Below are 10,931 nucleotides of genomic sequence, written 5' to 3'. Positions count from 1 at the left end.
ATGAAGAGAAACAGCTGTAAACATCCACTGAAAATTGGAACATGGAACGTACGAAGTATGAATCTGGGAAAAATGGAAGTTGTCAAAAATAAAATGGAACGCATCAACATTGATATCTTAGGCATTAATGAGCTGAAATGGACTGGTATTGGCCATTTTGAATCTGACAGCCACATAGTTTACTATGCTAAACTCAGAGTAGCAAGATGTTTGTATGCCGTCGAGTCGGTTCTACTCATAGAAACCCTATATAGGGTTTCTGAGGAGTGACTGGTAGGCCTGGACTGCTGAACTTTTAGTTAGTAGTCCAGTGCTTGTCCTACAGTGCCACACTAGGAGAAGAAAGCATACTGAATTTTATGTTCATTCATTTTCTGTATCTCTTGGTCATTAAGGCATGCCTTTCCAAATTGCTTGCAATTACTACTTACTTGGCATTTCCAAAATATGTTTTAGAGGACACGTTTCAATGAATGCTAAGTCTCATTACAACAGATTTCATAATTTGGGAAAGAAATCTAAACAATTGTTTTTTAAACGCAGGAATTCTCAGAGCCTTTCATGCTCTAATGTACATCAAGAATCTCATAAAAGATAGCTTCCTGAAGTCATCATCTAAGAGATCGAGTTTTTGCCACATACCTTTAGGATGAGTGCCTGGTCTACTTAATTTCCTGTTTTGCTAGCATCTTGGACTTTTATTAAGAAAGTCCTGGTGGCATGTGTTTGAATTGAATGCTAACCCACCATCCATTTGAGTAGTTCAAACCCACCATCCATTCCAAGAGGACAGATGGGACTCTCCACTCCCTTAAAGATTCTTGTAGTTTCAGAAACCCTATGGAGCATGTTCTACCTATAGAGTTACTATGAGTTGGAATCCACTCCATGACAGTGGCTTGGTAGATGTCTATGATTTCTATTGTATAACAAAGAGGAACAAAGCTCAGGTTAGAAAGAAACCTTACTTACTGACATTCATTAAGAACTGTCTGTTGCCCAAAGTTTTACTGAGCTGTCTCAAGAAGGCTTCAAGACAAGGAAACTGGGCTGGGTTCTTATATGCTAAGTTGTGTTTTATGATACATATTCATTAGTTAAATGAAAGCATACTCTTTCATCTTTGAATCTGCCTAAATTCAAAATGTGAAGGCTGCAAACATATCCAAAATACTGATATAAACAATGATGAGTTACTTAAAACTTAGTCAATCCCTTCCATTAGCATGGATGAATTAACTGTATTTCAGAGGAAACATCCACAGGTCATTACAACATATTCTAGCAGCATCCCTCTGACGGGCAATCCAATTTCAGTAACTTTTTAATGAGAGAAATATTGAGAAAGAAGATGTGATAAGCTTGGGAAAGGAATATCAGCTCTACACTAAGCCATGGTAGGCTCAAAAGAAGGAAGTTACTGTAGTATGGAGGATGACAACATCATGGAATTGAAAAAATCAAGGCTTCATCTCATGGTTCTTTCAAAAGGAAATGCCCACATTTTCAAGGTGGGGGAGGCAAAGTCAGAAAAATAGTTAAGAAGATGAAATCTAAATGGAAAAGGCAGAGCTTTTATTTAGGGTAGCCATAAAATGTATCTCTCAAATGTGCATATTTCTGAGCATGAAATGAGGTATGACTAATAATCACTAGTGTGTGCTTGGTTTTCCCAGGTCTATGGGAAGAGAAGGAGTCCAGTTGTGGTGCTGTAGGATAAGTATTGGACTCCAAGTCACAGGGTTTGTGGTTCAAGCTCACCAACCACTCCTTGGAAAGCCTATACAAGGTTGCTAAGAATTGGAACCAATTCGATGGCACTTAATAACAACAGCAACATGGGAAGAGAAAGCTAATATTAGAGGAAAGGTTTTGTTGTTATGTGCCACCAAATTGGTTCCACCTCATAGCGACCCTGTATCGGGTGGGTTTGAACCACTGCAGTACAGTGCTTATCCTACAGTGCCATACCAAGAGTTTTAGAAGAATTTATATTGATAATATAAATTCTCCTTTTACTGCAACTTCTCATAAGAAATATGTGTCAACCAAGAAGACAAACAGACAGAAGTTATTTGAAGGGGGAGTAGTCACTGAGAAATGCATGTATCACCTTCGTGAGCTTATTAAGACTTATGGAATCTGATCTGTGGGCATCCAAAAGAAACACTTGATACCTGAGACATGGGTGAGTGGGTCCCACCAACAGAACCCACAGATGCTATATCAGGTTTGAAAGGGTCAAAGTCCAGATCCAGTAAAGTCTCCCCTTTCTTCACTTCAGGAACTTCATTCTGTTAAAACCAAAACCAAACAAAAGATATATTAGTTTGAGTCTGATAAGAACACATACCTCTAAAGTTGTCATTCAGTATCGCCACTTGGTAGTCTGCCATTTAGGTGGTGTATTCAAGTGCCCCCAGAGTCACTTAGCAAAATGCAGTAAGACAGGAAATAACCAACTCTGGTCAACTACAGCTAAGTCGTCTGGAAGCATGTCCCAGATTCCAGTTCCGGTTCTTTGTCCAGCTCTAAGTCCAGCCAACAAAGAGATGTTTCTTAATTCCATTAAGCCCCAAGAAATCTTTTCTATTACCTCAGAGAATGCAGATGACCAGATAGATCAAGTGGACCGAGACTTGGACCCATTACTGTAACCCAGGGAAGCAATCACTGTCTACTGTTGACCTGATTCTATCTGCCCCATACACTCTGTGGTACCCTCCCTTTGATTTAATTCCCATAGGATCCATTCTTCATCCATAGTGTTGTCTGCCTTGCTTGTATGTAGGTATACAGAGGTACGACAGATGAGTCCAGTTGTGGTGCTGTAGGATAAGTATTGGACTCCAAGTCACAGGGTTTGCGGTTCAAGCTCACCAGCCACTCCTTGGAAAGCCTATACAAGTTTGCTAAGAATTGGAACCAATTTGATGGCACTTAATAACAACAACATGGGAAGAGAAAGATAATAGTAGAGGAGACGAGAGAGTCATGAGCTCCAACAGTAACTGAAATATGAGCCTCACATTCCTTACATGCTTGGAAGATCAGTCCAATAAGTAAAATTCTGCTATAACATCTGGAAGAGTGAACTTTCAAATTAATTCATGTGTTAGTGCTATTAAGGAGCTCTGGTAGCATAGTGGTTACGAATCGGTCTGCTAACCTCAAGGTCGGCAGTTCGAAACTACCAGCCATTCTATGAGAGAAAGATGAAGCTTTCTGCTCCTGTAAAGATTTACAGCCTTGGAAACCCTGTTGCAAGGTCACTATGAGTTGGAACCCATTCCACAGTACTTAACAATAACAACAATCAGTGATATTATGATGTTGTTGTTGTTAAGTGCCGTCAAGTCAATTCCGACCCATAGCAACCCTGTATAGGGTTTTCAAGGAGCAGCTGGTGAGCTTGAACCACCGACCTTGCAGTTCAAACGGCTTTGCAGTCTGATGCATTAGCCCACAGCGCCACACCAGGAGAGTCTACGATATTATGATACAGGAAGATAATATGAGCTTGAAGTTGGTCTAGCCCAAGCCAACAAGTTTCACAGTAAAGGGCATCTTTTCCTTGCAATGGTGTGCTGATGTGGCTCTGTAGGATAAGCGCTGGATTGCTAGCTAGGCTGCTAACTGCAAGGTTGGTGGCTCAATCCCATCAACTACTCCTCAGAAACTATACAGGGCCACTCTGAGTCAGAATCAACTTGAAACTACTTAGCAACAACAACAACAACAACTTTTGGAATGGCCTATCGATAGGAAGAGTTTACTTCCCACTCTTAACTTGGAGAGGACCATGTAGCCATGATTTGGCCAATGGATCTTAATGAACACAGAGCAAGCAAAAAACAAAAAACAAAAAACAATTGATGTGCCCAAATGGTTTACTTAATTTTCTCACTCTGCCCTTTACCATGGAAAGTACATTCTTGGATAGCCAATGGTGCAGACCTAGACCCAATCTGAAGCTTGAAGCCAAGTTCAGCTGCACTCAGTCTTGACCAGCTGACCCTCAGATAAGCTGTTGTTGTTGTTGTTGTTGTTAAGTGCCATCGAGTCGGTTCCGACCCATAGTGACCCTGTACAGGGTTTCCGAGGGTGTAAATCCTTACGGGAGTAGAAAGCCTCATCTTTCTCCCACGGAGCGGCTGGTAGTTTTGACCGCTGACCTTAAGGTTCGCAGCCCGATTCGTAACCACTACGCTACCAAAGCTGTAGACTTACAGAAATACTTGTTATTATAAGCCGCTGAGTTCTCAGGTGATTTTTCTGCAGCATTACTATAGCAATGACTGATAGAGTCATTAATTTGCAATGACTTTGGTGAAATAATTGATCCATCTATTTATAAATCTTAGTCTATGACACCTGATTGCTCTCTCATGTGTTTTTTGGTTTTGTTTTAAATAGGACGCTAGTCTAAATCATTGAATGAATTACTGAAATAAGCAGTCAGGAAGTTACAATCTGGCATGTCCAAGTAACATGACACCACATTTAAAAAATCGTTTGTTTGTTTGTTTGTTTTTCACACTAGGCACACTGTAAAGATGTGCTGACTTAAAGTAAATAAAGATGACTAGCTGACCTTTGTTAAGTTTGGGACTGTTGGTTCTGACTGCTTTCCCCATAATGTGGAGGAGTCTGGTTGTCCTTATGATACAAAGGAGCCAGTGTGACAATCAGATTTCCTTGCTAAGAGTTGAGAAGGTTACAATCTGTGACCATACTATATAAGCAAACTTCACTACCCATCACAGGGATAATGAGGATGACAACAACAATAATTATTAGCAAAAGCTATCTGAAGAAGAAACTGAGAATTAGGTTGTTTAGTTAACCAGGGAATGATCACTTGGCAAATAAATGCCAAAGCTACCATTTAAATACAGGTCTATGTAATTCTCAAGCTTGGATGACTTCTGTGACCTGCCGGAATATAATTACTGTCTAAGTATACACTGCTATCAATGCCAACAGCTAAATATTAAAACTTCTTAATAGTGTCTGAAATGGGCTATAATTCTAAGTGGTCTAGAATATTTGCATTCAGATACATTAGTCTGCAAGTAAAGTAAGCTCTGTTGTTGCTAGTTGCCAGCAAATCACCTCCAGCTCATGGTGATGGCACATGTGCCAGATAGAACTGCTCCACTGGGTTTTCAAGGCTGTGGCCTTTTGAAATCAGATTGCCAAGGCTTACTTCCAAATTACCTCTTGGTGGGTTTGAACTGCCAACCTTTCAGTGCTTAAGCATTTGTGCCACACAGGGACTCTGAAGTAAGCTCTAAATCTAAGATTAATCTCAGAAGAACAGACACCTCAATGGCATCTGAAAACATCAGTAAAACTGAAAATTCATTGATAACTAAAAACCAAACCCTGCTATTTCATCACTCTTACAGTCACAAAAGTTTGAGCCTGCAGTCTGTACATATATGCCTACAGTTGTGCTATGGCAAGGTTATTTTTATGAGATTTTAAGCACTCTCGTCAGGGTGCTGTAGGTTAATGCGCCAGACTCCAAACCACTTGAATTGCAAGGTCAGCAGTTCAAGCTCACCGGCTGCTCCTTGGAAACCCTATACAGGGTCGCTATGGGTTGGAACCAGCTCGACGGCACTTAACAACAACAACAGTCACATGCACGGGAGTGCGGTAACTCTATACGGTAAATACTGGATAGTGAAACACAAGGTCAACAGTTCAAGCCCACCAGTCGCCTGTGGGAGAAAGATCAGGCTTCCTACTCCTGCGAAGATTTAAGGAGCCTTGGAAATCCTAAACAGGGTTGCTATGAGTCAAAACTGACTTGATGGCACTTAACAACAACAAAGTCACATGCACTGAAATATAGGTGATCCAAGGTATACTCAACTAATGGAAATGAAAACAATAATAAGATACAATTTCCTACTATCATAGTGTGGCACTGTGGGTTACTGCGCTAGACTGCAAAGTTGGTTTGAAACACAAGGTCAGTGGTTCAAGCTTACCAGCTACTCCTTGGAAACCCTACATAGGGTTGTTATGGGTTGTAATTGACTGGATGGTGCTTAACAACAACATTAAATATAAACAGTTTTAAATACTCTATGGCACTATAGGATCAGCACTGGAGTGTGAACCGCAAAGTCAGAAGCTCACACCCACCCGCTGCTCTTCAGAAAACCAATACAAGGTCGCTAAGTCAGAACTGACTAGCAGCTAACAATAACAGTGTTGGAGAAGGTAGAAAAAAAACTGCTGTTGAATAATAAGATGTATGTAGATTGTATAACTTTTGTTAAGAGCAATGGTAATAGATATAAAAAAGCCTTACAAATATGTAAATGTTTAGTACCTACAGACAGGCTTATAAGCTATATGTTGTTGTTTTTAAGTATCATAGTGACCCTGCACAGGGTTTCCGAGGCTATAAATCTTTACGGGAGCAGAATGCCTCATCTTTCTCCCACAGAACCGCTGGTAGTTTCGAACTGCTGACCTTGAGATTGGCAGCCCGACTTATAAGCTATATGGACACAGTAAAAATACTCATCAATTTGCAAACCAGCAAATCATTTTAAAACTTAAACTGAATTCAAATATTCACTTGAATATTTGAATATCAAAAAGTGTTTTACAGGACACAACATAGGCACTGCAGGATACTGAGCCCCGAGAGAGGGAAACAAAGTGGTCACTGTGTCCTTACTGTCGTGAGAAAGTTTCAGGTCATGGGGGAACGGTGGGAATCCTGGCAGAATCTAGGCATAGCCTGGCCAACTCTGAGTTGGGGAAATACAGGTAAAGGTGTGAGAAGACCAAGGTAGCTAGGGTTCTTCAGGAAAAATACAGAGGAGGAGAACATTGCTCATGATCTGAAGAGGGTCTCACTACAGTGTTCAATTAAACATTGACAAGTGTACACATTTGAAGAAACTATTCAAAAGTCCAGGGAAAGAAATGCCTCAAAGATCTGACAATGGTGCTCGGTACTCTTACATGTTCAGGGACAGTGCTTGCTTCCATCAGCCAGAATGGAAAAGCTCATGATTCGAAGGGTATTAGGTCACACCTAAAGAACCCCTTCCAAGAAATGGGATGAAAGATGCAAAATGGAGTGGAGAAGGGAAGCGAAGTCTAGGAAGTTTAAAAAGGGTTTGAAAAACCTTGGACGATTGTGAGGTCAAATAAAGACAACGACTTAAATGTATATCAGAATTCTGGAAGATAAATAAATGATACCAGTTGGTTATCTTTGCTCAAAGAATGGGGCTGTGATGTGGGTAATCCAACTGGGCAGATGAACTAACAACATTTGAACTTGAGCTGAACTGTATACACCCACTTCTCACTAAGTGACACAGACCAGGTTGGTATTAAAATAGGTGTTATGTCAGGAAGAGGAGACCAAGGAAGTAACCTTGAAGCCCTGTTCCTCAGACCTGCTATGCTCCTGGTACCACTGTGCTCTGAATCCTAAAACCCTGCTGCTGGGGCTGGCACTTGAAAAGACCTGAGACACGTTAGCCAGAAATGGCAGCACAGTTGGTGGCTCTGGGAATTGGGCAACTGGCAGGACTTAGGGTCAAAATGGTGAATAAGAGTTGGTGCTTGTGTTCGTGACCCTCACAGCCACCCCAGCCATGGCGCCAGCCACCTGCAGTCCACTGGCAGGATGGGAGGTCACCATGGAAACAAGCAATGTACAGCTGGTCTTGTAGGGCTTGGAGTTTGAGATTGAGAGCCTGGAAACTAACAGTTGCTTAGAAGAGGAGCTCAGTAGCTGGGGCTTAGGAAGAGGGCGTCATCTGCTTCTGCTGCAATGGCCAGACCCCAAATTACCCCCAGTTCCTTTCTTACTTCTCAAATTAACACAACAATCACTAATGCCAAAGATGAAGAAATTGAAGGTTTTGACCAACTTCTGCAGTCTAAAATTGATCAAAACATGTAATCAAAATGTACTGCCAGTTACTGGTGGTTGCAAGGTGAAAGTTAGAAACCAAGAAGGATCAATAGTTGGAAAGCATGGCTCTAGTAATAGAAATGATGCCCGAGACCACATTAAGGAATTTTGCAAGATTAAAGACTTATTCATTGCAAGTATCTTTTTTTTTCCCCCAACAAAAGAAATGATGACTTTACACATGAATCTCACCAGATGGAATACACAGGAATCCAATCAACTACATCTGTGGAAAGAGATGAGCGAGAAGATCAATATTGTCAGTCAGAACAAGGTCAGGGACTGACGGGGGACAGACCATCAGTTGCTCATATGCAAATTCAAGTTGAAGCTGAAGAAAATTAAAACAAGTGTATGAGAGCCAAAGTCTGACCTTAAGTATATTCCACCTGACATTAGTTAGTACCATCTCAAAAATAGATCTGATGCATTGAACACTAATGACTGAGACCAGGCAAGTTGTGGGACAACATCAAAGTCACCAGACATGAAAGAACGTAAAGAGATCAAAGGTTTTTAAAAAGAAGAAAAAACAAACAGATGTAAGAAGAGACTCGGAAATCTGTTCTTGACTATAAAGATACTAATGCAACTGGAAGAAATGATGAGGTAAAAGAACTGAGCAGAAAATTTCAAAGAGCAGTTTTAGAAAACAGAGTAAAGTATTATAATGAAATTTGCAAAGACCTGAAGTTAAAAACCAGAAGAGAAGAACATGCTTGGCAGTTTTTAAGTTGAACGAAATGAAGAAAAACTTAAGCCTTCAGTTGAAATATTGAAGGATTGTGTGGGAGAAAAATATTGGAGAATACAGGAAGAATCATAGGAAGACCGAAGGAATACACAGTGTCACGACACCAAAAAGAACTGGTTGATGTTCATCCATTTCAGATAATAGTATATGATGAAGAACTGAATCAGTGGTATTAAATGAAGATGCCCAAGATACAATGAAGGCAATGGAGATACACAACGTTCCAGGAATTGAGAAAACACCAATTGTGATGTTTCAACAAACTGATACAGGACTACAGGCACTTACTCATCCACATCAAGAAATTTACAAGACAGCTACTTGGACAACTGTCCAGAAGAGATCATATTTGTACTCATTCCAAAGAAAGGTGATCCAATAGAATGTGGAATTTACTGAACAATATTCTTACAATCACAAGCAAGTAAAATTTTTCTGATGGTAATTCAAAAAGGATGGCTGTGAGTTAGAACTGACTCAGGGCATCTATGAGCAACATCTCCTTCCACTGCAGGGCTTCATCCTTCCAGGGTGCTGAGTAAAGGGGAGCAACAGCAGCAAACTCCCCGACCCTGCCTCCTCCTGGGTCCCTTGGGCCACTTCCCAGAAGGAGTTCCTCAAAATCTGCCTTAGTCACCTCTGTCATAGCAAGAGCTGCAAACGTTACTCTGGTGGTGGGGGGTCAACAGGCCTTCTGGAGAGCTGGCTGCTTCAGATGTTAGCCTGGCAGATGTGAGAGGCTCTGTGGGCTGTGAGTTAATGTGCAAAATAGGACAGGAGCTTTTTACTATTGTTGGCGCAAATGGGAAATACCAGATAACAAGACAGTCTCTAAGTGAGGAGGTGGGGCATATTTCCCCTTGAAGATTTTCATCTTACTAATTTGTTCTGCCTTAGAATAACACTGACATGTTTACTTAGGAAACAAAAATTAAGTGAAAGAAGAGTCCAGCTGGCTCAGAAATACAAGTGTGCGCCTTTAAAAAGAAGCCCAGGTTAGAGCTCTCCCAGCAAGTGAGTAATGCATATGCGTGCATAATTGTGGGATGGCAGAGAGAAAAACAGCCATTTCAGGGACTTATTTTGTAAGCTGAAAATCTATTTCAGTTCAACTGGCTAAGGAAAACAGGATGATGCCATGACCTTAAAATGCTAGATGAAACAATTTAGGCTGGAAAACAGAGACATAAAAGTAGAAACTTAATGGCACTAAATTGATCTTGGTGCTCATAAGATGGAAAGGCTGTGTTGTTGCGGATGCACTCACTCCTAGTAGGAGTGAGAAGCAGGATTTAAAGACAGAAAGAAGAGACATTCAAAGCATAATTCCTCTGAATCTGTAAAGGGGAAAACCGGAGCAAAGAGAAAAAATATGCATCATTGTTTTAGGAAGGGGAAGATTTAGGAAAGAATATTGCAAATAGTTGCTACAAAGAAAGGCTTAAACAATGCCATCTTTTCTTACTCTCTGTCCCTTGGTGGGGTGCTGTCAGCTGTGACTCTGCCGCTGTGGCTTGGTCTTTGAAACTGTCTAGTTTTCTGGTGGTAGGGAATGAAATACGGGCACTGTAAGGTCAAGGCACCATGAGTCTGCACCACGACCCACATGGAAGACTGATCAAAGGCAGCGGGAAAATCCAACTGATTATTACAAGAACAAGCAAGTTGCTCACCCAGGAGACTTCAAGACAAGTGGTCGGGTCCCCTCAGGGCAAAATCCCTTCCAAGACTAAGACTCAATGGCAATACATGAGCAGACATGCGCTCTGATTGGTGATCACGTTCATCACTGATAAGGGGAAGTAAGGGAAAAACAGCAATGAAGCTGCGAGCTAAGCCCTACAATGTTCAGTAGACTCCTGTGAACCCCGGTGGAGACCTGGTTGGCCAGCAACGTGGCAAAACCTGGGGACTCTTGAGTCTAGCGTCAGTGACATAGCCACAGAGGACTAGAGTGGAGAGTCAGCGTCCCGCTGATAAGAAGGGAGGGCATATGCACAAGAACACACAAAATTTCAGATAATACCCACTTGACCTAGCTTCAATGACTGGATGATCAGAGCTCAACTAGAAGAAGAAAGAAGAGGGAAAAAAGAGTAATCTTATGAAATTTGATGAACCTGACCTACACCTGTGGATGCAGTAGCTCAAAAGAGGGAACAAATCTTTACAGTGAGGATCATTCCCACCCCTCCATACACAGAGTAGACAGGGATG

The 10,931-nt window shown here is 41.3% G+C and overlaps 1 protein-coding gene across 2 annotated transcripts in view; it reads right to left on the bottom strand.

Annotated features, from left to right (window-relative positions):
- The window catches only part of AMPH (amphiphysin), a 324,014-nt gene that overhangs the window by 58,397 nt on the left and 254,686 nt on the right, over window positions 1-10,931 (bottom strand). For both annotated transcript variants that reach the window (XM_006832119.1, XM_006832120.1), the window contains exon 12: window positions 2,178-2,294. In XM_006832119.1, the coding sequence (XP_006832182.1) occupies window positions 2,178-2,294 (117 nt within the window). The remainder of the gene's footprint in view (window positions 1-2,177; window positions 2,295-10,931) is intronic.

Source organism: Chrysochloris asiatica, unplaced genomic scaffold, assembly GCF_000296735.1.
Source record: "Chrysochloris asiatica unplaced genomic scaffold, ChrAsi1.0 scaffold00006, whole genome shotgun sequence".
NCBI lineage: Eukaryota > Metazoa > Chordata > Mammalia > Afrosoricida > Chrysochloridae > Chrysochloris > Chrysochloris asiatica.
This window is presented reverse-complemented; position numbering and strand designations above follow the sequence as displayed.